The sequence below is a fragment of the Nicotiana tabacum genome, chromosome 19, assembly GCF_000715075.1.
Source record: "Nicotiana tabacum cultivar K326 chromosome 19, ASM71507v2, whole genome shotgun sequence".
In the NCBI taxonomy this organism is placed as follows: Eukaryota; Viridiplantae; Streptophyta; class Magnoliopsida; order Solanales; family Solanaceae; genus Nicotiana; species Nicotiana tabacum.
In genome coordinates this window covers 111,760,206-111,788,162 of record NC_134098.1, presented here as the reverse complement: position 1 = coordinate 111,788,162, position 27,957 = coordinate 111,760,206, and the positions used below count along the sequence as shown (strand labels likewise).

Below are 27,957 nucleotides of genomic sequence, written 5' to 3'. Positions count from 1 at the left end.
CAAATTCCATCCAAGAAAAATAGTGCAACATAAGTGTCGTTCAAATTCAAATAAAATCCGTTCTTAACAATAATCTAAAAGTTCCAATTGCTTCGACTTTCACCGACTTGCTGTCACTATTGTAGATGTATCTTTCACCATCATTAGGCTTTCGATAGTTCAGGCAACCTTGAATAGACATAGTGATGTGAGTTATTATACCAGAATCTGTCCACCATCTATGTCTTGGTACCGAAATCAAATTAACCTTAGAACAAACAAAATTAAGAGGTGTACCTTTCTTTGCACGCCATGCATGATGGTTGGTACAATCCTTCTTTTTATGACCTGCAGCTTGACAAAAGAAACAACCATATGTAATTGGTTCATAATGTTGTTTCTCTTGTGTTGTTGTATCCACGGCTTCCTTATTATTTCTCTTCATGTATTTCCTTTTGTCCTTAGGTACAGCGGCTAAGTGAGCACTTTCTATCTTTTCCTGCTTCAGTCTATCCTCTTCCTGGACACAGTGTGAGATGAGCTCATTTAGAGACCAAGTCTCTTTCTTACTATTATAGCTCACCTTAAACTGACTAAATTGTAGTGGAAGGGATATCAAAACCAAATGCACTAGCAAGTCCTCAGAGAAGTCCAACTTAAGTGCTTTCAACTTAGAAAAAAGATGAGATATTCGCATGATGTACTCCCTGATGTTACTTTTTTCTTGATACCTCATTGAAATCAGACTTGTCAAGAGTGTACCAATTTCAGCCTTTTCACTCTTGACAAATACTTTTTCAATATTAGCCATAAACTCTTTAGCCGTCTTAACCTTGTCGGACATAGTGCCCCTGAATGTTTCTGGAATGGCTTTCTTCATGATCATCATACACATGCGATTTGATATCTCCCACTTTTCCATATCTCTCTTTTCATTAGAGGTACTCTTATCTCTAAGAGGTGGTGGAGAACCAATCCTTAACGCGAGATCGAGATCCATAACTCCGAGAACTATGTTGAGATACTCTTACCATGACTTGAAGTTAGTGACATTCAACAAAGGAATTGAATTGTTGTTGGCAGTAATATTTGCAGGAGTAATTTCAGCTAAATCAGAGAACAATAAATAACAAAATAAGCTTACATATACTTAAAATCAAAATGAAAATAAATTTGAATAAAGGTAAACCCCATCTCAAGGTACCGGTCACTCCATTAATTTTTCATCTTTGGAAAAAATATGAACTTGTGAGTGGTATCTTGGTGTAGTAATCAAACACTGACAATAAAGAACATGTCGAATAGTAAATCTTCCTTTGGACCGAATTATTATTTACACGTAAAACCAAATAATAATCATGTGTTTATTACCACAAGAATGCACATACAATTCTGTTAAATATTGAACTTCCTTTGGGCCGATCAATATTCACATAGGTTACACATACACAACCTTTTATATTCCAAAATAAATAAATCTTCAGAAGAGAAGTCACTTTGGCAACATCAAGTTTCGACTTTATTTATCTCAAAATATATACAACTATGCCAATAGTAAACTTTAAATTCTCCAAACCGAAACATATAAATTTTCAAGTCAAATAAATTATAGTGGGCCTGAAATTTTAACTAGGGAGAATGACACAGTTACCCACAAAAATAAAACTATTTACCCTTGCCTACCCATTTATTTTTTTACCCATCAAACTAATTACATTTCCTACCCATAGTAGTTTTTGTGGGGAATTTTCTCTTTTTTCTCCAATACTTTTTTATTTCAATGCTTCTTTTCTTTTCTTTTTTCCTTTTTTTCTTTCTTTTCTCCTTTTCTCTTTTCACGTTTTCTTCTTATTTTTTTCTTTGTTTCTTTTCTAATTTCATTTTAAGTTATTTTTTATATTCTTTTTCTCTTCATAATCTAATTTCATTTACTGTTTTCACTATTTTTTATTATTCTTTTTTTATACAATAAGAAAAAATAACTGATATAGTAAATATTTGTTCACCTTTTTTTTAATATAACTAGTATAATATACCTTTTGTCTTTTTTCTCATTTTTTAAATTCAATTATTAAACTGAAATAATATCAGTTGTCCCTTGATCTAATTCACTGAATATCACATTGACTGTTGCTGAGCACCATAAATTATATAATCAGATTCTAAGAATCAACACGTGATTGCCATGCAAACCTTGATCTCCTTCTCTATAAATATCAGTACATACTCGACCATTAGCAGTAACACAACCAGTTATGGAGAAAGAAAACATAATCTGCAAAGCGGACAGCTCCTCGCAGAAGTGTGTCCGCTGATGCGCACAAAATCCCGCAGAAGCGAAAACCCCTGGGCAGTACAAAAACAGAGGAGTTCCGAGCTTTTGCCATTTTTGGGCATTTCAAGCTCAGGCTGGGCGATTTTGAGCGAGGTTTTCACTGAAAATCTTGAGATAAGTCACTTGTGATCATTTCTACTTCATAATATTGAATTATCATCGAATAATCTGACTAGATTACATGTTTTTTAAGTGTAAATCGGGGATTTGAACTTATGGATTTGACAATAAGATTTGAAGATTTGGAGGTCGAGTTGAGGTCGGATTTTATTAAAATTGGTATGGTTAGACTCATGATTGAATGGGCTTCTGGATTTTGTAACTTTTATCGGGTTCCGAGACATGGGCCCCACGGGAGAGTTTTGAGCTAAATTTTGGATTTTGATGAAACATTAATATTTTCTTATGAAATTAATTCCAATAAATTTTATTGACTGAATCGAATTATTTGTGGCTAGATTCGAGGCGTTTGGAGGCCAATTCACGAGGCAAAGACATTGCAGAATAAAGAATTACACGGTTTGAGGTAAGTAACAGATCTAAATTTGGTCTTGATTGTATGAAACCCCGGAAGATGTTTTATGTGATTGGTTTTGAGGTAATGCACATGCTAGGTGACGGGCGTGTAGGCGTGCACCGTAGGAATTATGACTTGGTCAATTCCATGGAACTGTGTAGTTGAAAAATTTATTGATATCTGTACTTTTTTCCTCGTATTAGAAAAATTGATCTATGAATCATGTTTAAATCATATGTTTACACTGTTGGGACCCACAGAGGTCGTGTACTTGTGAAATTATTGGCTAAAGTATTGTTTTGCACACAGTTACAGTTCTATTTGCACATTTTTACCTGAGTCTCTCTTATTCATTATTGATGCATCATATCATTATTGTGGGGCTGCTTATCATGATTTCTGAGAGCTTGGGAGACTGGAGAGGTTGATGATTGAGTGAGGCTGAGGGCCTAATTGTGAGAATATTTATGGATCGGGTTTTACGTTGCAGCATGTTCATTGATTTATGCCATGATTGGCTTGATATAGCACTTGGGCTGAAGGAGCCCCTCCGGAGTCTGTACACACCCCAGTGAGTGCAGGTACCTACTGAATGCGAGTGCCGAGTGTCGATTGATGAGTGACTGTGAGGAATGAGCGACTATGAGGAAAGAGTGATTGTGAGGAAAGAGTGATTGTGAGGAAAGAGTGACTGTGAGGTTGGAGTGAATGGGAGGACTGAGTGACTGTTACTATGAGAGGATGCATTGATTTCATTATTTGCTGCATTTCAGCTGTCATATATCACTATTTTTGGAAATTTCGGAAAAATATTATTTTCTATTTCGGTCAAATATGATATGAAATTTCAGTGAAATCTTAAATGTTGAACTTGAAAGCATGCCTACTCTTTTATATTGAAAAGTACTGTATTTGAACTTAGCTGAGAAGCTCGTCACTACTTTCAGTTTTTTATTTATTATTATTACTTACTGAGTTGGTTGTACTCATACTATACCCTACACTCGTGTGCAGATCCAGGTGATCCCGGATACAGTGGGTGTTGATTTTTTTCACACAGTCAATTTTTTGGAGATTCAGAGATAGCTGCCATGTTTCGCAGACCTTGTCTCTCCTTCCCTATCCTTTTGTTTATTGTACTTGGTCTCAGATTATTATAGACCTTGTTTTCTAGACTTGAAATGTATATATGCTCATGTACTCAATGACACCAGGTTTTGGGAGTGTGTGTGTCGGTATTTATGAGATTTTCTCTTAAACTTAATTATGATGTTTTTTGTATTTAAAAGAAATTGTGGTTTATTGAGTTTGTCGGCTTGCCTAGTATCGAGATAGGTTCCATCACGACAGGTTAGGATTTTGGGTCGTGACAAGTTAGTATCATAGCCTAGGTTACATAGGTCTCATGAGTCATGAGCAGGTTTAGTAGAGTCTTGCGGATCGGTACGGAGACGTCTGTACTTATCTTCGAAAGGTTGCTGAACCCTTAGGAAAAATTTCAATCTCTTGTACTCTGTTGTGCGAATTTGTTGATTCCGGAAACTAAATTTTTGTTATTCTATTCTCTCACAGATGGTGAGAATACGTACTACCGGATCGGACGGTCAGCCACTAGTGCCACCAGCTAGGGCCGCGAGAGGCCGGGCCGTGGTAGAGGCCGGGGCCGAGGTAGAGGTCGAGGTGTAGCTCGAACAGCAGTTGGAGCAACACCTGTAGCACCACCAGTTGCTCCAGCTCAGGAACAGATTCCAGATATAGCTGAGCCGATAGGACCAGCTCAGGCACCAGCTGTGCCTATTGAGATTCCAGGCCTTCAGGAGACTTTGGCCCAGATATTGACAATTTACACTGGCCTTGCTCAGGTGGTTTCGGCTCAGGACGCACCTATCACTTCTTAGGTTGGGGGAGGTACTCATACCCCGGTTAGTCGTACTCCAAATCAGGTGGTACAGGGACTTCAGATACCGAGGGCACTACCAGCCCAGCCGGTAACAGCTGTTCAGGCCCCAGTAGTCCACGTTATGGCAGATGATGAACAGAGAAGACTTGAGAGATTTGGGAGGATTCGACCTCCATCATTTAGCGGTGCTGAGTCAGATGATGCTCAGGGTTTCTGGATAAGTGCCAGCGGATGCTTCAGATAGCGGGTACTTTGGAGACCAGTGGGGTCTCGTTCACTACTTTTCAGTTTTCTGGAGCTGCCTTCAGATGATGGGAGACTTATGAGAGGCGCAGGCCGGTTGGTGTTGTACCACTTACATGGCAGGAATTATCTATTCTCTTTTTGGAGAAGTTTGTACCGTAGACTTGCATAGAGGTGTTGCGCAGATAGTTTGAGCAGTTACGTCAGGATGGTATGTCTGTGATTTAGTACAAGATGAGATTTTTTGAGTTGGCTCGTCATGCAATTTGGTTGGTTCCCACTGATAGGGAGAGGATTAGGAGGTTCATTGATGGCCTTACATATCAGCTACGGTTACTTATGACTCGGGAGAGTATCTGGTGCTACGTTTGATGAGGTAGTTGACATTGCTCGGCAGATAGAGATGGTCCGTAGCCAAGAGCGTAGAGATAGGGAGGCTAAGAGGCCTCGTGGTCCAGGTGATTTCAGCGGTGTTCCTTCCGGGGGTCAGTTTTACCACAGTAGGGGTCATCCTTACAAACACGCTCGGACGGGTCGTCCAGTTCACCGTGGTGAATCATCTAGCCAGGGTTCATATAGTTCTCATCAAGGTCACTCATCTCTCAGTGCCCTGCCAGCCCAGAGTTCGTCCTGTGCTCCTTCAGTTTAGGTTCATTTTCACCAGGTGCTTTAGTAGTTATTCTGGTTCTCGGGGCCCAATTCAGTCAGCACCACCACCAGTACCAGGGAGCTACTTTGACTGCGGGAATTTGGGCATATGTGGAGACAATGTCCTCGTTGCTTAGGAGGTCCAGTGCAACAGAGAAGTTAGACTACAACTTCAACACCAGTTACTTCACCACCCGCCCAACCAGCTCGGGGTGGGGGTCAGTCAGCTAGGGGTCACCCAAGAGGGGGAGGCCGATCAGGTGGCAGTCATGCCCGATTCTATGTTTTTCCTACTAGGCCAGATGTCGTTGCCTCAGATGCAATGATCACAGGTATTGTCTCAGTGTGCCACAGGAAAGCTTCTATATTAGTTTACCCTGGTTCTACTTATTCGTATATATCATCGAACTTTACTCATTATCTGGATATGCCCCGTGAATCCTTAGTTTCATTTGTTCGTGTATCTACGCCGGTGGGCGATACTATTATTGTGGACCGTGTACATCGGCCATGTGTGGTAACTATTAAGGGACCGGAGACTAAAGTTGATCTTTTATTGCTTAGTATGGTTGATTTCAATATAATTCTGGGTATGGATTAGTTGTCTCCATGTCATGCTATTCTGGACTATCACGCAAAAATTGCGACATTGGCAATGTCGGGGTTGACGAGGTAGGGTGTTTGTCATATTTGGCTTTTCTGAGAGATGTTGATGCAGATACTCCTACTATTGATTCAGTACCGGTAGTGAGAGACTTTCCGGAAATATTTCCTGCAGACCTGCCGAGTATGCTGCCCGACAGGGATATTGATTTCAGTATTGACTTGGTGCAGGGCATTAAGCCCATTTCTATTCCTCTGTATCGTATGGCACCAGCCGAGTTAAAAGAATTGAAAGAGCAACTTCAGGAGCTTCTTGATAAGGGGTTTATTAGGCCTAGTGTGTCTCCTTGGGGTGCACCGGTTCTGTTTGTGAAAAAGAAAGATGGTACTATGCGAATGTGTATCGATTACAGGCAGTTGAACAAAGTTACAATCAAGAATAAGTATCCTTTGTCGCATATTGATGATTTATTTGAACAACTTCAGGGAGCGAGGGTATTATCCAAAATTGATTTGAAATCGGGATATCACGAGTCAAAAATTCGGGATTCGGATATTCTATAAACAGCATTTAGAACTCGTTATGGTCACTATGAATTTCTTGTGATGTCATTTAGGCTAACCAATACCCCAGCAACATTTATGCACCTGATGAATAGCATATTCCATCCGTATCTTGACTTATTTGTCGTGGTATTTATTGATGATATCCTGGTGTACTCGCGTAGCCAGGAAGAGCATTCACAATATTTGGGTATTGTATTACAAAGGCTGAGAGAGGAGAGGCTTTATGCCAAATTCTCTAAGTGTGAATTCTGGCTTAGTTCGGTGGCATTTTTGGGACACATAGTGTCCAGTGAAGGGATTAAGGTGGATCCAAAGAAGATAGAGGCAGTTCAGAGTTGGCCCAGGACATCTTTAGCTACTGAGATTCGGAGTTTTCTCGGCTTGGCCGTTTATTATCGTCGCTTCGTAGAGAGTTTCTCGTCTATTGCATCGCTTATGACCAAATTGATCCAGAAAGGTGCTCCATTCAGTTAGTCGTGTGAATGTGAAGAGAGCTTTCAGAAGCTCAAGACAGCTTTGACTACAGCTCTAGTATTGGTGTTGCCTACAGGTTCAGGGTCTTATATTATGTATTATGATGCATCGCGTATTGGTCTCGGTGCAGTGCTTATGCAAGACGGTAGGGTGATTGCCTATGCATCCAGACAGTTAAAGGTACATGAGAAGAATTATCCGGTCCACGATCTTGAGTTAGCAGCTATTGTTCATGCCTTGAAAATTTGGCGGCATTATTTGTACGGTGTCCATTGTGAGGTTTATACCAATCATCGGAGTCTACAACATCTGTTTAAATAGAAGAATCTTAATTTACGGCAGCGAAGGTGGTTAGAGTTGCTTAAGAATTATGATATCACCATTCTCTATCATCCCGGAAAGGCCAATGTGGTGGCCGATGCCTTGAGTTGTAAGGTGGAGAGTTTGGGCAGCTTAGCATACTTACCGGTAGCAGAGAGGCCTTTAGCCTTGGATGTTCAAGCCTTGGCCAACCAGTTTTTTAGATTGGATATTTCCGAGCCGAGTCGAGTTTTGGTTTGTGTGGTTTCTCGGTCTTCTTTATATGATCGCATCAGAGAGCACCAATATGATGATCCCCGTCTACTTGTCCTTAAGGACACGATTCAGCACGGTGATACCAAGGAAGTCACTATTAGGGATGACGGTGTATTACGGATGCAGGGTAGGCTATGTGTGCCTAACATAGATGGGTTGCATGAGTTGATTCTTCGGGAGGCTCACAGTTCGCAGTACTCCATTCATCCAGGTGCCGCGAAGATGTATCAGGATTTGAGATAGCACTATTGATGGAGGCGAATAAAGAAAGATATAGTTGAACGGCGAGCAATTACCATGCAACTGAAATATATCTCACTTAAAACGATATTATTGCTAAGGTACGACCCCAATTCTTTCTTCTATTTTTCTTTTTTACATTTCAAATTGACATTTGCAGGCAACTTACAAAGGATGATATGAGATCCTAGATCTGAAAGCACGCATTGCACTATTTTTCCCTTGGACCAGTTTTGTCCCAAATGGGTTTTCTGACAAGGTTTTTAACGAGGCAACAAGTAATCATGCTAACTTAGAATGATCACGACAGCATTCGAGGCCTCTCATCAGTCAACCTCGAACACTGGGGGCAATATCCTCGGGTATCGGATCAATATCCTCGGGTATCAGATTTTACAAGGCGTTTCAACTTCGTGATTAAAGGGCCTCAATCAACGGGATTTATTGTAAGGGCCAAATGGTCAAATGAACCGTGCCCGCTCAAATCACTCGGGCCCTGGAATAAAACGTGTATACATGTACAACTATTATTCATAGGAATAAAAAGGAGACTCTTCTTTGCATATAAACATCTCGTCTTAAAAAACGTCACTTGCATTTTTCAAGGAATTTCCTACACCTGGTCCCCTAAAGATATCGAGCCCAAGGTCCACTTTAATTCGAGCTCGAACATTCACTGCACTCGGGGACTGTGGGCATTGCCTAACTTAAAAGGCTAAGGCCGTTCCGAGTAAATAAAACTCGAGGGCATAAAGCTTATTTGGCATGCCCAAACTTAACGGCTAAGGCCATTCCGAGTTAATAAAACTCGAGGGCATAAAGCTTATTTGGCATGCCCGAACTTAACGGCTAAGGCTATTCCGAGTTAATAAAACTCGAGGGCATAAAGCTTATTTGGCATGCCCGAACTTAACGGCTAAGGCCATTCTGAGTTAATAAAACTCGAGGGCATAAAGCTTATTTGGCATGCCTGAACTTAATGTCTAAGGCCATTTCGAGTTAATAAAACTCGAGGGCATAAAACTTATTTGGCATGCCCGAACTTAACGGCTAATGCCATTACGAGTTAATAAACTCAAGGGCATAAAAATTATTTGGCATTGCCCGAATTAAAAGACCAAGGTTGTTCCGAGTTAATAAACTCGAGGGCCTGAAGCTTATTTGGCATCGCCCGAGTTAAAAGGCTAAGGCCATTTCGAGATAATTATTTCATGCTAAGGTATTTCGACCGTCGTTAAGATAAATAAAAAAACAAGGGAAAAATTTGAGAAACAATTAAAGCAAAAGGCCTTACACATATATATCAAAATTTATTTACAAAGGTTGGATAGCCCCTACGCATGTTTTTACAAAGGCCGAATGGCCTCAACAAACAAATGAGTACAAAAGACAAAAAATGGCCTAATCCTCATCGAGGGCTACGTCGTCGCCTACGGGCTCTTCTTCACCACCGGACTCGCCCGACTCTTCAAATGCCTCGGAATCCTCCTCGGGAAAAGCTAGCCTCCGAGCATTGGTTTCGCATGTATTGGCGTTTTCGATCTCGGTCAATATGTCGAAATTCTGAGCATGGACTCCCTCGAGGGTCTCCTTTCAGGATTCCCATCTTGTATGCTTAACCATGTTTTTTGCCTGCTCCTGGATAGCCTCGACATTAACTTTGATCTGGGCCACTTTTTTTCAGGTTTGTTCTGGACCATAATAATTTCTGACTTGGCAGCCTCGAGCTCCTTGGCCAGATTCTCTTAATCAGAAACAACCGAACTCAGCTGATATTGGAGTCCCTCGATCATTTTGGCATGCGCCAAGTTCTTCTCCTATGCAGCCCGAAGCTGAATCTCAGCAAAAGCAAACTGTATCCGGGCAGTCTCTTTTTCCGAGGCTAAGCAATCCATATTTTTCTTCCATTCCTCGGTCTCGGCTTTGACCGCATCCACATCACCTCGGAGTTGCTCGATCACGTCAAGTTTATTCTGAACCTGCGAGTTTGGATTGTTAGCTACTAAGTCTGACTCATCATTACTAACTCCAAAAACTCTCCTTACCTGCTCAACCAGTTCGGTATGTTTCCTACGAGCCGCTTCCAGCTCAGCTTAAGATTTTTCATTAAGGAGCTTGTAAGCATCCCTCTTTTCGGCAAGCTCCCGAGCCTTAGCTTCGAAATGTTTTGACTCCACCCGGTATCGAAGAAAAGCCTCGTGATGAAGCACCGAGGCCTACAAACACAAAGGAAAAATGTTATGATTATTCATGATTAAAGCTAAGTACATAATCAAGGGGCATTCGAAATTACCCGATTTAGCGCCTGTTGAGCTTCGTTGAATAGGCAGGGCGCCTCTACCTCATTCATTTTTGTTTGATCCTCTTCGGTCACCAAGCACCGAACATAACTGGCAATTCCCACCGGGGTAGAAAGAACCCGAGCATCCTCCGGGATGGACATGTAAATTGCCCGCCTCCGAGTAGGATCAACACTCGGAGCTGGGAACTAGTTCACTAATCGAGGGCTTGAAGAAGGCCCGCCGGTTTCCGGGGACATTGTCACTTTTGGTACCGGTAAGTCGCCCAAACCGGTAACATCCTCTGAAGAAATGGATTCTAGGTCATCGAAGAAATTATGGAAAGAATAGACTACTCCTTGGGCCCCTTCACCAAGGTTACCTTTCAAAGCCTGGGCCTCGTTTATCATAGAAGTTGTAAATGAAGGTGACCCGGAAAGGTCAATCACCCCAAGCGCCTCTTTGGGTACGTTATCCTCTGACCGGGATATGCTAGTCACATTTTCTTTCTCAACCTCACTGGCTCTGGCCAAATCGATCTCGGCCCTCTCGGAGACTTCAGCCACTGTTTCTTCTACGGCCTCCACGGCTCGAGGCATTTCGGAGCCGCTTCTCACGCGGGCTACTAACTCAGAATCCTCCTCTTCCTCGGACTCATCCCTCAAACGATTGAGTGAGTCCGATGAAAGTTCTCGAGCGCTAGTTTTCTTAGGTTTCTGCGCAAGCCGTTTCCTCGGTCTTTTCCTTTCAGGGGTAGAGGGACTCAGAACTTTTCTTTTCTTTTTCTCTTTACCCTGTTTCGGAGTAGGGGGTCAGCATGTATATCATCGTCAGCTGAGGGAGGCCTCATCTCGACGTCCTTTCCTAAACCTATAAAATGAGAATATAACGGATCATATACCGATGATAAAAAAAATGAGATCATATGTATTATTAGGGAAAAACCCTTACCATGATTACAGGCCTCCCATCGGCCCTTCGATAGCTCACGCCATAAACGCTCGGAGTAAGGTCTCTGTGTCACAACGCCCTCGACCCACTCTTTAAGTTCAGGAATGAGGTTCGGCATTTGGACAACAGCTGCATCACATTACATCGATGAGAAACCAAACGGAATGAAAAGCAATAAAAGAAATACCGAAGGCAAAGCTAAACTTACGTTTCATGTTCCATTTCTCAGGGAACGGAATGTACGCAGCCGGGATTAAGTCTGAGGTTCTCACTCGAACAAATCCTCCTAACCAACCCTGGTCTCGATCCTCGTCGATACTCGAGAACAAGGTCTTGGTGGCTCGGCGTGCAAGCTTAATTAACCCTCCTCGAAAAAGTCGAGGGTTGTACATACGCGTGAGATAGTCGATGGTGAATGGACATCCCTCGACCCTTCTCACGAAGAATCGAAGCAGAATAACGATCCTCCAAAATGAAGGATGTATCTTCCCGAGCGTCACATCATACCTTTTGCAAAAGGCTATGATAACCGGGTCTAGAGAACCTAACGTGAAAGGGTAAGTATAAACACGTAAGAAACCCTCCACGTAGGTGGTAAATGATTATTCAGGGGTAGGGACCACTACGTGTTTTCCTGCCCAGTTGCAATCCTCTTTAACGTTATCGAGGATGTTATCCGTGATCGTACATCTGTACCTCGAGACCGGTTCGCATCGATCAGGTACCATGGGCGTGTTTTCAACTTTGAAATCAGCCACAGTAGGGCACCCAGTAGGGATGTATGATCTCAGAGGAGGTTCCTCAGTAGCAGTGTTTTCAGAAGGTTTTGAAGAAGATGGTGTTTCTTTTTGAGGAACAGACTTTGAAGTTTTTGCCATTTTTATAAAAAAAAAAAACAGAAAGAGATTGTTAATAAGGGGAAGCTTTGAAGTTAGCAATGGCAAAACCAGAAGATGAAGAAGATGGAGTTCTTAGAACGCAAGAAGGATTTGAGCGTAAAAGTTATAACAAACAGATTTGAGGGTATTTATAGGTTACTCAAGCGGTGGTTCATCTCCCGAGGTAGCCGACTGTCAACTGACATACATTTAATGCCTCGAAGACCGGACTGACAAGACGTTTTCACTATTCTTATCACCTACATCATGTACCCGTCGTCACGATTTATCGAAGTAAGGACCGAGGGTTCATATCGGTTTTAGTCGCTTACTCTCCAAAAATGAGGGGACTATCTGTATACGGGTAGAATCGAATTCAATGCTCGATCGAGGCATCTGGAACAATGGTTCAAGGCTCGGTACCTACGTAAGAGATCGAAGTTACCGATATAACTAAGCTCGACATTGAGAGTAGAAGTTCAACAAAACTATCATACTCGCCCTCGAGTTTACCGAAGGCACCACCGATCCTGCTTCTAACGGCCTCGGGGAAAAGCTTCACCCACTCACATGACAAGTATCTGTGATTCTCGCCATTGACCAATTATTATAACGGAAATTACGGAATTTAGTCAAAAGGGGAGCCAACGGTCTACATAATTTTTTATAAAATAATGTCTTAAAGGTTTATCTCCCCGTATATATAGAAGGAATGAAGTAATTCAAGGAGGACATTGTAACATACTTAAGAGAACAAGATACCATTTTTTTTAAGCGTTGTTCATACTATTTTGTCTTCAATAATATCCATCTAAATTCAAAGGAACTTAACCTTGCGAGGCTTAAGTTGTTCAATCTGCGTTTGTATTTATTTTTCTATTTATTTTTCCATATTAAAACTAATTTCTCATTTTATATCAAATTAGATCATATATCCTTAAAATCACGTGTAAATTCAATTGTTATCCGATTTTTGGGGTAAACAACTTTAAAGTCAAACGAAAGCTTGAGAATTCAAACAACAGAAATATGCACGATGCAAATTGCCGTTTTCGGTACCAAATATCCGAAACATACTTTTACATAAGTTACAAATCTATATTTGCTCTGCTTTCGAAAACGTAAAACAATTTTGACCGAGTCCATGTTCTGTCCACTTTACGAAAACTTAGTTCTTAATGATCCAGCATCATATAGGCTCCTAATATTAATTGTTGGAATCAAATTACTTTAAAAATAAAAACTATCATCTCTTACAGAAGAACTATCGTGTCAAATTATTGAGAATAAAAACTAGATGCAGAAATGTATTTGAATTTATGAGTGCCACAGAAGTCACTGGATCTTTCGGTCTACGGTCTACGGTCTTCCAAACCAAGATGTAAGTCGTTCTACTTTTTCCAACGATGGGATGATCGAAAAAAAAAACCTATTTATAGATGCACACAGTTTACGTAATTCTAATTTAGCTCATCATTAAATTAGAAATTGTATCCGGGTATCAAAACCATTTAAGTTTAAACCTTAGCAGATCACTTTTGGAGGCGAGAGAGTTAGCTTAATGAGTAAAAATGGGCTTGGAGTAGAGCAAGTGGCTCAATGTGCATAATTGAAAGAGAGAAGTCTAGAGCAATGGAGTAGGCAGAGACAATGCACAATTGGCTAGATGTGGAGAGGAAACAACAGCGAAAACGGACTTAAGGGAGAAGGAACGAGAGCTAAGAAAAGTTTAGCTCTGGAATGTGGAAATATTTGAGTATGCACACCAAAATTTAAGGCTATAGCCTATGGGTGGAGTAGGCCGTGACTATAATCAATCCATTTGGTAAACCTTTATACATCTTTGTGTGATGTTTTAATCTCTACACATCCTTTCTTCTCCAACTCATTCTAATAAATCTTAAGTTACTCTGTAGCTCCTATTGGCTGGCTCAGAGATCATGCTTCCAATAAATCTTAAGTTACACCAATAGTTTATACTACAAAGTAGTAAGCATAAAAGCTTTCATGTTGCAAAAGCTGGACCTATTTAGTCCTAAGCTAAATATAAACCCTAAAACAAACGGAAAAGGGAAATTATTGTATAATAGAACAGTGAAAAAAGGTCATTACCCACTAAGCGTCAGCTAGCGTTCTTCGTCCTTCTTATCTTATGGAAAGATCTCCAACACTATGAGATTTTGAAAGCAACAACAACAATAGAGTAATGATCGCAGCCAGCAGCCATGACTCATTTTTTGTTTGGACAAATTAAAGAAGTGGTGGATGATAATTGATACCCTTCAGATCAGGTGGAAATTATTGGAAATTAAGGATTAATCTATTACTAACACTTACTTTTTCTTCTCAAATTGACATCTAACCAAAAAGATATAATGATTCATGAGAAAGACGGACGAAAAAAGACGGGAAAATACATACGACGATTATGACGAGTACCTTTCAGTTTTAAATGTTCGTCATCGCATCCGTCAGGCCTTCTGAGTTCCCCTATATGAGTATGTGATGAAAAGCCATCAAAATATTATCTGAAAATTCAGAAAAAGAATAAGAATATCTAGAGTAGAAAAGCAATTAGCAGCAGTGGCAATGGCAGCTCAACCAGTAATCAAGGTCGTTGCGCTCTGCGGTTCCCTCCGTAAAGGCTCCTGGAATTATGGTCTCCTCAGTGCTGGTACACTCATTTTTCCCCTTTAATTAATTTTGTTTCACCATATAGTTTTGGCGCTTGCTGCTATTAATTGTGATTGATGATTGCAATTGGGCGTAGCGATGGAGATATGCAAGGAATCTATAAAGGGAATAATGGAGATTGAGTACGTGGATATCTCGCCGCTGCCGTTTGTGAACGAGGATCTTGAGGTCAACGGAACTTATCCTGCCGCTGTGGAGGCTTTTCGTAAGAAAATTGAAGAAGCAGATTGTTTCCTTTTTGCTTCTCCCGAGTACAATTACTCCGTCACAGGTATCCCACTTTTTTTTACCGTGAAAACTTAGTTACACCAACTCAATGAGTTCGATCGTTTATATATAATAAAAATAAAAATATACATATATAATTATTTTTTAATCTGTATGGGATGGTAACTATATATAGATATGGATTGACATTGCAAATTAATTGCTTTAATTAGGACCCTTGAAAAATGCAATTGATTGGGCATCTCGACCTCCAAATGTTTGGGGTGATAAAGCAGCAGCAATCGTGAGTGCTGGAGGTAACTTCGGTGGAGGACGATCACACTATCACCTTAGACATATAGGAATCTACATTGATCTTCATTTCATTAACAAACCTGAATTTTTCCTGAACGCGTTCGAGTCACCACCAAAGTTTGACGATGAGGGTGTGCTGACAGATGAAGAATCCAAGCAGAGACTTAGACAAGTTCTTTTGGCTTTACAAGCATTTTCTTTGAGACTCAAAGGCAAGCTTAGTGAATAGAGTGAATATGGGATGACGAAAATTGTTTCCAGCTCTCAGTTTCTTCTTCTTTTTGTATTGGTAGATTTGGAACATCTGTTCACTTGTTTAGTTATGTCAGCAGGGTTGAAATTGTATGAGAGTGTTTCATTATTATATGAAAGCATATGATATATTAAGTGAAAAGCTCTCCAAGATTATATCAGAATTATTTAAAAACAATAATATCACAACTATACCTTAATATCAAATAAATTGTGGTCGACTATATTCAATAATCATCGTGATAGAATAATTAAAAACAACAATAGAATAGCCATGATAATTTTTACATTTTGACAAATTTTCTGCGATAACTTCAAATTCTATCTTATAATTGAACAGTAAAAAATGGTGAACACCCACTAAGCTTAGGCAATCGTCGTTCTTCGTGCCTTCGCATCTTAATAAAAGATTTCCAGCACTACATCAGAATTTGAAGATAACAACAACGATAGAATAATGAAAACAACAGCCATGACTTTTTATGTTTGGACAAAAACTGGCGGACGCTAACCTTTAGATTAGTTAAATATGGTCTTTTTCATTTGAAATTTGAATATCATTTTTTAGAACTCCGTACTTTCTTTATTTTACCTTTTAATTTTTGTTTTATTTTTTGTGGGAAACTATAAAGTTGTAGTATTGTAGTCCATAGCGGAGCCACTTTTAATTTGTTGAATTGAATCCCCCATCAGAAATTATTCGGATATATTTTTTGTTGTATACATTTACATTATTGAATACCTTTGACACAACTAAAGCTTTTTGTTTTCTAATTTCTCTCGTGAAAATCTTTTTTCGACACTAATTGTAGTTATCAAACATCTAACGCTTAATTTTCTGTTTATCATTTTTAATCTCAAAATCTTAAAATCAGGTGGAATTTTCTTACATCTTGTTTGGATGGTTGTTACCCAGGTATTGTATTGTTATTCCAAAATAATATTTGTTTTAGTTATTTATTTAAAATTGATTGTACCGTATTGTTAAATCTATTGTTCCGGAACAATGAAAAATCTCATTTTATGAAACAACTAATTTGATGTGGTGGGATTGTTTCTTATTTTTCTTTTTAACTACCACCTTGGTTATTACTTTATAATTTTATTTTACCCTATTTTATATTTTACTCCACCCAATTACCGAACTTTTGTATTCCTTCTGCCGTCGTCCAAATTTTGGTTCGTAAACTTTGTTCGTTCATCAAGTTTCTGTTCGTTCATCAAGTTTCTGTTCACTTGATGGCTTCCTGCATTGGCGGCAAGAATTAAACTTTACAATTTGAATGATAATTATAGAGTATTCAAAATCTTAAAAATCATTAACTCACAACGAGTTTTAGCTTGAAAAAAGCCAAATTATGTCAATGATTATTGATACTTAGGGTTTTTTATAGGCAGAATAGTCTAGTTGGCACTTCTACTTGCATCGGTTTGTCCTCGTACTTTAAAATGTTTCATCTCCGGACATTTGTACTTGTTCAAATACTCTCTTTTAAACCCCTCCGCCCCGGGTGTATCTCACTCTCTCATGTGTGAATGACACATCAGATACATGTTAGTTGCCACGTCATAATCGTTTTCAGCAATTATAAATTTGATTGAAAATTTAAAAACAGAAAAAGAAAAAAAGAATGAAAAAAAAAAATCCATCCTTCTCTTTGGTCCTCAAAACTCGAGATAGAAAAAGATATACGCACAACTTGCAATTGGAGATCACCAAAAACACCAGAATTCTCCAAATTCTTCACACCATTTTGTATCTTCCATTATTATTCTCTTTGCACCTATAAACTCTTTGTGCGGCCATTGACACCCTTTCCCTCATTCATTTGAATTTATAAAATAAAACTTTTTAATCAAACCCCACCAGAAAAGTAAGTTCTTGAATTGTCACCGTAACTAGAACCCACAAAGAGGATCCAAAAAAAAAAAAAAAAATTACAAAAAAATTTAAGAATTCAAATCGACTAACCTATTCCTTCTTTTTTTTTGGGATATAAAGCAAAATCAATCAAACCCCACTAAAAGTATTCCAAAGCTCACCCAAAATACGGGTTAATTTCACTGATGGTCATCCAACTTATCATTTATTTCACAAAAGTTACTTATCTATTTTTAATCACTTAAAAATCACTCAACTTTACCTTTGTAACTTAAAAGTTATTCTAGTTCAAAACCTATAAAATATCCTATAAAAATATGACATGGCATTAAATTTAATTAAAAAATATAATTATAGTGCCACATAAGCTTAGATGGACTATACCCAATTTAGACTCATTTCATCCACAATTTTATTTGACCCATAATCCAAATGAGTTTTAATATTTTGAATATTAGAAGGAAAAGAAGAGAACAATTATTTTGTGCTAAATATATCTTATTTTATTTTTGAAATTACATAATGACCTTGCTAGTTTCCTGTTCTTGTTACTCTCTCCGTTTGTATCAGAATATTGTTGAGCAATACTAAACTTATATGCATCAGAATATTGAAATTGAAATGGAAAACAGAGCTTCTATGCACTGTGAGTTAATCTCTTGAATGCTCTTTGGTAAGTCAGCCTTAACATTACTATATTTTTACTTGATCCGATTGTAACATACTGAGTCTGACTGTTATGTGCTATGAAATTGTATGTAAAAACATCCATTTACTTTTTATTTTATTATTCTAGACAGTGAAGAGTTAAAGGAATCCCTCTGTATGCTCCTTATTCTCTTTATTGTGGCCCTTTTTGCGAGCGTGCACTGTGAAATTTATGGATATCAGAAGATCTCCATCTTTATAAAAGTGCCACCAACCACAACCAAAGAACAATCTCTTTTTTGTATGAAGTTCTAGGAATATAGTTGCTAAGGTCTATTTTAGAGTTAATTTTATTACTAAAGATGTACTTTTGATACTTTAGCCGATAATGCTGCTTCTTTGATATGGGTGTGCCTAAAATATTTTCTTTCCACTGTAATTCTAAGAATCAGAATGCTAACAACTAACATCTATTTTTGAGTTTCTTTGTTGGTAAATATGTTCTCCTTGATACTCAATCCAATTTCCCCTTATTTTTAATGCTAATGATTGGGAATGCTCTTGCTCTGAGATGGGTGTGCCTTAGTATTTTTCTTTGTCAAATCATAGACATCATATGATGAAGAGGTACTTTCCGATACTTTAGCCCTTATTTTCCCTTTTTCTAATTCTTTGTAAAGAATCAGTATCCCCGCTTCTTTGACATAGTTGTGCCTAAATTGTTTCCTTTATCAGTTAATAACAAAGTCCCCTTAATTTAGCCAGAATTTCTCTGTTTCCCTTTTGTTTCACATAAACAATCAGTACAATACTTGTTTCTGGCTGCTTGTAAAGTCTGAAAAGAGTAGAACTGAAGCGCAAAGCTCTCTGAAGGTGTGGAATCTCATTTCTAATTTATAAAGCAGGTCTCTTATTTCAGATGAAGTACCATGATCTTATATAATGTGTGTTTCTCTGGAAAATATTTTATTGCTGCTTAAATCTACTGGATCATCTCTTTTTACGTCATTTTATGTTAAAGAAAAATAATTTCAACATCCAATACAAGCTTCACTTGCATTATTTTTTATCTATCTAGCTTACAAGCCTATAGAAAGTTGCACAAGCTTATTTGTTTTTCCAGCATGCACATTATTGATGCTGAAGAAATGATCCTCTAAATTTCTAAGATATAAATTGTAAAAAATGACATATTCTTGCCTATGTAAGGGAAGAATATAGGGGACCTGCAGATTTAGTTAGCTAGTTTGGCAGATTTTTGGACATATTATACGATTATAGTCTGCAGTTAGATGTGGTTGAGCAATATTCCCTTCAACATATGCAATTTATGATTGTGTGGTCTTCCTCTTGGCAAAAGCAGTATGTGGTCCAATTTTTTACTTAGTGCCCTTTGTCTTATTTGTATTTTGAAGTAATTAATGAGATTCTTAATATTGGGAACATGTAAACTTAAGTTGATTTGTTGCAAGCTGAATCCTTTACTTGAAATTTTTCTGCTTTCTTCAAGACGGTTGTTATGTGGTTTCTTATGTGGGACAAGGCTGATTATAAATATTCAACTTATTCCCTCTGTAGTTATTGCTAGACCGATCTATATTATTGATAGTGTTTCCAGTTTGGGCAATATCATTTTTTTTAGCCTAGCACGTAGCGAGGACTAAGCTTTTTGAAAGGTAAAGTAAGAATCTTGTTCAAGCTAGCACTAGCTTCGGCTATTGTGGCATATATCTGTTGGAGAAACACACTTAGTTATGGTAATTGAGACTGAACTTGGAATACAAGTACGTCAATAACAGACAGAGCACTAAAAGTGAGCTATTTCACTACCAAAGATAGGTCATAGTGAAAATATATAAACAAACTGAAATATAAATGCTGGAATTTATTTTATTGTTTCCCCATTAAAAGTACTAGAGAAGTAGTAGCTAGTAGCTTATGGTTATTGATTTTTACAAAAGAGATAGGTGTAGTAATTTTTTTCCATTAGAAGTACTAATACATTATCTATACATTATCTTTTCGTGTGTTTTACTTTAAAGTTTGAGAAATAAAGATACTTGCATAAATTTTCTTTAATAAAGTTTACTTTTATAATAATTATAATTTTTTTATAGGATACTTTCAAACGAAACTTGGAAGAGTTCATTCAAAGTCAGCTGATTGATGATCAAGGTAGGTCAATCCAACCATCCCAAGAGGAGATCATGGACATGTGGATTAAGGAAGCTGGTGGAGTGCATAAGGGGAAAGTCTACGGCCTTGGATCAGAGTTTAGTCTAGGTCGTCGTACTTTTGGATTGTCTGGTTCTTATTCTTCCTCACATTGCTCGGTTGATCTGGATGAGTTGAGGAATTGAATAGGAAGGTAGCGAAGATTACTGAGTTGTATCTTCAAGAAAGGGCTGCAAGGGAAGAAGAGGCAAAGCGGAGGGAAGAAAAAGATACGTGAAAAGAGGAAGAGGAAAGGCGAAGGGGGGAAGAAATGAGGCAAAAGGACGATGCATTAAGACTTGTCACTAGTGATGTTAAAAGTCTCAAATCTCAGATAAACTCCCTCTTAGCATCTGGTGTATTTTTTGTGCCCCGTTCTCCAGCATTTGATGATAACTAAGGAGTAGTTTCTTTTATTAGCTTGTCTTGGATGGTACTTGGATGTTGAATATTGAATGTTGAATTTTTTTAGTTTTTGTTCTACTTTTGGATTAGTTGGATTAATTATGAAATGGATTGATTAGTTATTGTTTATGAAATGAATTAGATTACATGCTGAATTTGGTATTTGAATGCTTAATTGTATTTAGTCTTGTATTGCTGGTTGTACTTTCTGTTTGGCAGGTGGTGTAGTTCTAAAAATATATTTAACCATGAAAATATTTTTCAGATTTTTCACGAATTTTCCACCGACTCCGTGGGAATTTTGTGCATTTTTTTCCAGAATTTTAATATTTCCCACTGATTTTCGTGAAAATGTTCATATGTTTATTTTCAGGTTATGAATATTTTCCACTGCTTCCATGGGTAAAATAAAAAAATATCTAAATTATTTATAATACTTTCCACGGATTTGGTGGAAAACTTAAGAAAATTAAATTATTTTATTTTCTTACTTTTCCAATGATGTTCGTGGAAAATTACACTAGGTGACCCCACCAAACCCTCAGTGGAAAACTCACTGGGAATCACCCACGAATGTCATGGAAAACTATTTTTTCACCAACCATTTTTCCACCGAGCGTCTCCCTTGGGAATGTCGTGGGAATATTAAAATTTCACACAGATTTTTCATTGATTCTTCCATGGGAAAAGTCTGTATTTCTAGTAGTAACCTTAATGCCACCACCTATAATTTCATTAAAAATATGAAGAAAACTAGTACAGAACTAGTTTTTGCATCATTCATATCATTTTATAATTTTTCATGAAGTTAAAATATTACCATATCAATCTCACATAACATATAAACGTACCACTAATAGACAAGATCAACAAGCTAATAAGAACTTATTTTCACAAATTACTATTCCATTAAAGTCAAAATATTGCTTATTAAGCAATACTAACAGACAAAAATATTGCTTAGTAAGAAACACCCACAATAAAATTGCATAGTAGAAGTTGTCAATACATACCGCAATAGTAGACAGCCTAAAGTGATAGTTTGGACAAAAGAAAGAGACAACGTATTGTGTCATTGACCGTAAATGTACAACCACAAAATCTTAGACTTCGGTTTCTACAAATTAACCACAAAATCAAAGTGCTAGTCTAGTTAACTGTTCAAATATTAATAACTCATTTTGGTTATAGGTCAAATCGAGATAAGGAATAAATGGGCATGTTTACCCGAAAAATGGATAGAGTTGAATTTATACGTAGTTCCGAGGATATGTGGCGTAAATTAACATAAAATATAATGATAAATAGAAATGTAAATATAGATTGTAGAGAATGTGAAATAGATAAGGTTGTTAGGAACAATAAATCTTACGATTCAACAAATAGAATCAATCTAAGAAATCTGAAAGAACGATTCTTTACTGTAGAAGAATATAGCGATTTTATTACAATGTAAGTCTGAGAAAAACTTATTTTACAGAAATGGTAACCAAGCCCTTTTATAGTGGAGGGATTTGGCTCTAAGCATAATAAAATAAACATTCAGTGGGAGACCCATGATAAGTCATATTTTCCATAATTTCTGCCAAGATTCTCTCTAGTGGGATTGCAACGGCTTTTGTCTGCGAGCTCGATCTTTCTTAGAACCCTCGATTTTGGTTTGAGCTTGATTTCGACTCGAGCTTGTGATCTTGGTTCGAGCCCGATCCTGGCTCGAGCCCTCGAATTGATTCGAGGTCAATGTTGGTTGGTCTCTAGATTATCAGCATGATAGATCTACTCTGCATCATGGTTCGATTTCGATTCGAGCTTGATAATGATATTGAACTCAACACAGATCGGCCTCCCCGGGTTCGAGGTTAATTTGTTCCACCTTCGGGATCTTACTTCGATAGATCATCATTCAAACTCGATCGGACGTGCTAAGGCCGAAATCTATTTCGACCGTATACAAATAGTCCCCTCATTTCTCAGAAAGAACATGGCGAGAAACGATATGATTTTTTAACAGCTCAATCGGATTATAACTTGACATTTCCATTGGGTTCGACCATGACGCATCTGGTAGTTGTCCCGTCGGTTTAGTCTTTCAAGGCATTTAATGCATGTCAGGCGGTGGTCGGCCACCGCTGATACTGAATCGCCATCGCTTGAACCTATAAATAACCCTTTCTTTTATCTTTTACCACTTTTACATCTTCTATCTTCAAAATTTTCCAAGTTCTTCTTCGTACTCTCCAACTTACCAGTAAATCTGTGATTTCTTTCTGCAAAAGTCCCTCTTCAATTCTACCAAATCTTTGTCACTTTCTTCTATTCCTCACCTTTGAATTCAAAAATGGCCAAAACATCACAAACCATTCCTCAGAAAGAGAAGGCTTCATCTTCATAGTGTGTCGCCGGTGAGACACCGGCAGAACCACGGCCTGAGGAGTGTGTTCCCGGGGCGTGTGTTCTTACTTCAGATTTTAAGGTCGATAAAGGTTCATCGGTCCCTGGATGGTGTGAGCCGGTATCGAGGTACATGTGTTCGATAACCGAGAAGCACCTCAAACAGCTAAAGAAGGATTGCAATTGAGGTGAAAAATAAATAATAATTCCTACCCCTGACGAAGATATCACTTCTTACGTGAAAGGGTTTTTGAATGTGTATACTTACCCTTTCACTTTAGGTCCCCTCGATTCCATTATTATCGACTTCTGACGTCAATACCAGGTAACCCTAGGCCAGGTCCATCCTTCTTTGTGGCGGATCGTTATCCTGATCCGATATTTTGTTAGCAAAATCGAGGGGATGTCGTTCACCTTTGACCATCTTATCCGATTGTACCGTCCTCAAATTTTTCTAGGAGGGTTAATAAAACTTCAGCGTCAGGTTACCAAGGCTCTGTTCTCGAGTATTGACGAGGACAGGGACCGGTGTTGGATGGGCAGGTTCGTTCGAGTAAGGAATTCGGACCTGATTCCGACTGAAAAGATGCCCTTTCTCGAGGAGTGGAATATGAAACGTAAGTGTGATCTTGCTGTTACTTCTACTTTGTTCTTTCATTTATTCTCTCATCGACACTCCTCTTTTTGTGATGTAGTGGTTCCCTGGATGCCCGGAGCAGTTCTCGATCTCAAGAACTGGGTACGAGCCCTTATTTCGACCTCTACATACGTCGAGCGCTCATGGCGTGATTTGTCAAAGGATCGGTGGGAGGCCAAAAATCACGATAAGCTCATTTCTCGTACTTTTGATGATCCGAATGAGATGGTTTTCAAAATATTTTATTAAGGTTTTCCATATGCAGGTTTGGGTAAAGACGCAATTTTGAGGCCCTTGTCCAATGAGGAGGAAATTTCGGCCTTTGTCCCAAAGCCGGTGAAGGAAAACTAAAGGAAAAGAGCCTTCATTCCCGAAGATCCAAAACTGAAGAAGAGGATGGCTCGTAATCCAAACAAGAATGTCATTCCTTTGACCGTAGAATCCATTCTGCGCCTAAGGGATGAAGATGAAGAAGAAGAAGAAGAAGAAGAAGAAGAAGAAGAAGAAGAAGAAGAAGAAGAAGAAGAAGAAGAAGAAGAAGAAGAAGAAGAAGAAGAAAGAAAATGATGAGTCCGTGCTGGCGGTCCGAATGAAGAGAACCATCGATGCCTCATCGGCGGCTGGATCGATGATGCTCCATGAGGCTCCGCCTCGAACTGAGGATATACCGGAGAAAGATTCGGGTAGAGTCCCCGAACTATCGGATATCGAAGACGCATCTCATCGGAGTCAACGGGCAGGGGATACGACCGAAGAGGCCCTCGAACCCCTTCGAACCGAGGAGAATGCTCCAGGCGATTCATTTGGGGCAGCAGCAATCGAGGATTCGCCTACCTTTCCCGCTTTTTCCGCAGAGGTGATTCGGGAAGCTCAAGCTCTGGGAGCCCTTAATCTAGGCAGGCCTCACGATGAAGAAGATCCCTTTCGTGACCTGTTTACCGGCAATGAGGACGTTACCGGTGCCGGTGATGAATCGGATCTTTTTCATGGATTGCGGCAGGCTTTGAATCAGGTGAGCTTTTAAAATTATTTTGTCGGTACTATCTTTATGTTCATTTTTTGTTAACTTCGCTTCTTGTTTCTTTGTAGGCAGCGGCAGTTCATCGAGAACAATGTTCTCGATCCCAAAATGAGCTGCATCGATATGAGGCCGACCAACAAGGGGCTACTGATGAGAGGAACTCTCTTAGACATTCCTTAGGGCAGAGAGAAGAGGAAATAAAAGACCTCCGAGCTGAGCTGGCCAAGGCTTATCGAGATTAGACCAATTTTTCTGAGTAGGTGATGATGCTTTTGAAAGCCTATGGGCTTAATATCGAACGATAGCTAACATTTCGGTCTCACAACTACAGCAAAAAATCGAGATGATCGGGAAGCTTCGTGAGGAGGTCGACGTAATAAGAACGGAGTCTTTGCGGTAGAAAGAAGGTATGGACCGCTTTGCTGCAGAAAAAGAGATTGCTCGAGCCCAGTTATCATCGTCTGAAACCCAACTTCAGAAAAATGAAGGGAAAAGGCCTGGTTCAAGCAAGAAGAATTGAGGAGCTTGAGGCTCGGTTGGCCTCTATACTTTCCAAGGCCAAATCTGATGCCGAAAAGGCAAAGGCCGATACGGATGCACTCGTGGCTGTCTATCGGGCCGATGTTGAAGCTGCCCAAGTCTAGGTAAGAGAGGCAGCCGAGTCCGCCGATACTCGAGCACATTGGGTCGCCGAACTTGCTAAGTGCCGATCCCAAAGGGAAACTCTCGAGGAGATCCATGCTCGTGGTTTCGATCTCGCTAAAGAGATAAAAAGGGCCAAAGAACTCGAAGCCGATGCTGAAGCTCTAGTTGTTTAGTTCTTAGTTTTTACGTTGTAATCACCCATGCAGATAAATTTGTGTATATATATATATATATCCTTTTTTGCCGACTTGCTTCTGTTTTTGTTTCCTGTCTTGTGAGGACTTTATTCACGCCTTATGAATATTTTCACAATGATTTAAATAACTTAATCAAATTTGGACTTCGTAGCCTTTGTAACCGAGCGAGCGCTTACTCAAACTCGGAGCGGTGTAGCCCTTAGGCTTATTAGTTAAGTCAATGATTCTATCTTGAAGAAATATAGCCCGTAGGCGTAATGGTCAAGTGACTGCTTGCTCGAACTCAAAATAAAAGTAGCTCGTAGGCTTAGTAGTCGAGTGAATAATTCGAACTCGAAGCAATGTAGCCCGTAGGCATAATGATTGAGTGAGCATTTGCTCGAACTCGAAATAAAAGTAGCCCGTAGGCTTAGTCGAGTGAATGATTCAAACTCGAAGCAATGTAGCCCGTAAGCGTAATGGTCGAGTGAGTGTTTGCTCGAACTCGAAATAAAAGTATCCCGTAGGCTTAGTCGAGTGAATGATTTGAACTCGAAGTAATGTAGCCCGTAGGCGTAATGGTCGAGTGAGTGTTTGCTCGAACTCGAAATAAAAGTAGCCTGTGGGCTTAGTCGAGTGAATGATTCGAACTCGAAGTAATGTAGCCCGTAGGCGTAATGATCGAGTGAGCATTTTCTTGAACTCGAAATAAAAGTAGCTCGTAGGCTTAGCCGAGTGAATGATTCGAACTCGAAGCAATGTAGCCCGTAGGCGTAATGGTCGAGTAAGTGTTTGCTCGAACTCGAAATAAAAGTAGCCCATAGGCTTAGTCGAGTGAATGATTCGAACTCGAAGTAATGTACCCCGTAGGCGTAATGGTCGAGTGAGTGTTTGCTCGAACTCGAAATAAAAGTAGCCCGTAGGCTTAGTGGTCGAGTTTATCTTAATTCTGATTGCATAATAAATCTCAAAATAGAGGAATTTTTCTTGGATATAAGATGCCGATAAAGAAGAGAACTTTCTTCGCACATTATTACATGCATGGGTTCGGGCCAATCTATATGATCATGGTTTGCTTCGACCATTTGGCTCTTATAATTTTTCCTATTGGAACCCTGTTATTGTGAAATAACTCTCTTGCGAGGCCTCGGATATTGTTGTAAATGTTGCACGATCAATGGTTGCCTCATTAAAAACCTTGCCGAAAAACCCATTTGGGATAAAACCGGTCTAAGGGAAAAAGAGTGCAACGCGTGCTTTCAAGCGAGAGATCCATCTTAGCCCTTGTTCGGACTTCTGCAGGGGTCAGTTTTGAAATATAACCGACTATGGAAAGGTCGTACCTTAGCAGTAGTACCATTTTAGATGTGATACATTCCAACTGCTTGATAGTTGTTTGCTGCTTATAATGCCGAGCATGTATGATCCCTTTCCGATGTTCTTGAGCACCTGATATGGTCCTTCCCAATTCGGTCCTAGTTTTCCTTCGTTCGGATTTCGGGTATTGATGGTAATTTTTCTTAATACTAAGTCCCCTGGCTTGAAATGGCGGAGCTTGGTTCTTCGATTATAATATCTTTCGATTCGCTGCTTTTGGGTGGCCAATTGGACGAGAGCAGCTTCTCGTCTTTTGTCCGATAGTTTGAGGCTGGTATTCATAGCTTCGTTATTTGATTCTTCCCTTGCGAATCAAAATATGGCACTGGGTTCACCAACTTCGACTGGTATCAATGCTTCGGACCCATATACTAAGGAGAATGGGGTCGCCCCCGTACTGGATTTTGACGTCGTCCGATATGCCCAAAGGACTTCGGGCAGGATTTCTCTCAATTTCCCTTTCGCGTCGTTCAACCTCTTCTTTAAGTTTTGAATGACAGTTTTGTTCGTTGATTCGGCCTGTCCATTTCCACTGGGGTGGTATGGCATTGATAGTATCCTTCTTATCTTGTGGTCTTCGAGGAATCTTGTTACTTTGCTGCCAATGAATTATTTTCCATTGTCACACACTATTTCGGCGGGTATCCCGAATCGGCATATGATATGATCCCAAATAAAGTCTATAACTTCTTTCTCTCTTATTTTCTCGAACGCCTGCGCTTCAACCCATTTAGAAAAGTAGTCAGTCATAAATAAAATGAATTTGGCTTTATCTGGGGTCGATGGCAGAGGGCCGACGATATCCATTCCCTACTTCATGAACGGACATGGGGATAGGACTGAGTGGAGTTGCTCTCCGGGTTGGTGGATCATCGGTGCAAACCTTTGACATTTGTCACATTT

General features: G+C 39.3%; 2 protein-coding genes across 3 annotated transcripts; one reads left to right on the top strand and one right to left on the bottom strand.

Annotated features, from left to right (window-relative positions):
• Positions 1-10: 10 nt before the first annotated feature.
• LOC107803475 (uncharacterized) lies at positions 11-14,715 on the bottom strand. Of its 2 annotated transcripts, XM_016627213.2 has the most exons (3): positions 14,630-14,715; positions 277-1,086; positions 11-168 (listed from the first exon to the last, which is right to left on the bottom strand). In XM_016627213.2, exons 2-3 carry the CDS (start codon positions 977-979, stop codon positions 47-49), a joined length of 825 nt encoding a protein of 274 aa, XP_016482699.1. In that variant the 5' UTR covers positions 980-1,086; positions 14,630-14,715; the 3' UTR covers positions 11-46. The 2 variants fall into 2 exon arrangements, with proteins under 2 accessions (XP_016482699.1, XP_016482698.1); XM_016627212.2 differs by having other exon boundaries at positions 11-1,086.
• LOC107803476 (NAD(P)H:quinone oxidoreductase-like) lies at positions 14,649-15,800 on the top strand. The gene is made up of 3 exons (XM_016627215.2): positions 14,649-14,864; positions 14,961-15,155; positions 15,325-15,800. Exons 1-3 carry the CDS (start codon positions 14,780-14,782, stop codon positions 15,633-15,635), a joined length of 591 nt encoding a protein of 196 aa, XP_016482701.1. The 5' UTR covers positions 14,649-14,779; the 3' UTR covers positions 15,636-15,800.
• Positions 15,801-27,957: the final 12,157 nt, after the last annotated feature.

Bases quoted from the DNA above. Each gene is read 5' to 3' on its own strand.
- LOC107803475 (XM_016627212.2), bottom strand. From the start codon at position 979: ATGGATCTCGATCTCGCGTTAAGGATTGGTTCTCCACCACCTCTTAGA.
- LOC107803476 (XM_016627215.2), top strand. From the start codon at position 14,780: ATGGCAGCTCAACCAGTAATCAAGGTCGTTGCGCTCTGCGGTTCCCTC. The intron at 14,865-14,960 runs GTACACTCATTT...AATTGGGCGTAG, and splicing joins TTATGGTCTCCTCAGTGCTG to CGATGGAGATATGCAAGGAA. The intron at 15,156-15,324 runs GTATCCCACTTT...TGCTTTAATTAG, and splicing joins GTACAATTACTCCGTCACAG to GACCCTTGAAAAATGCAATT.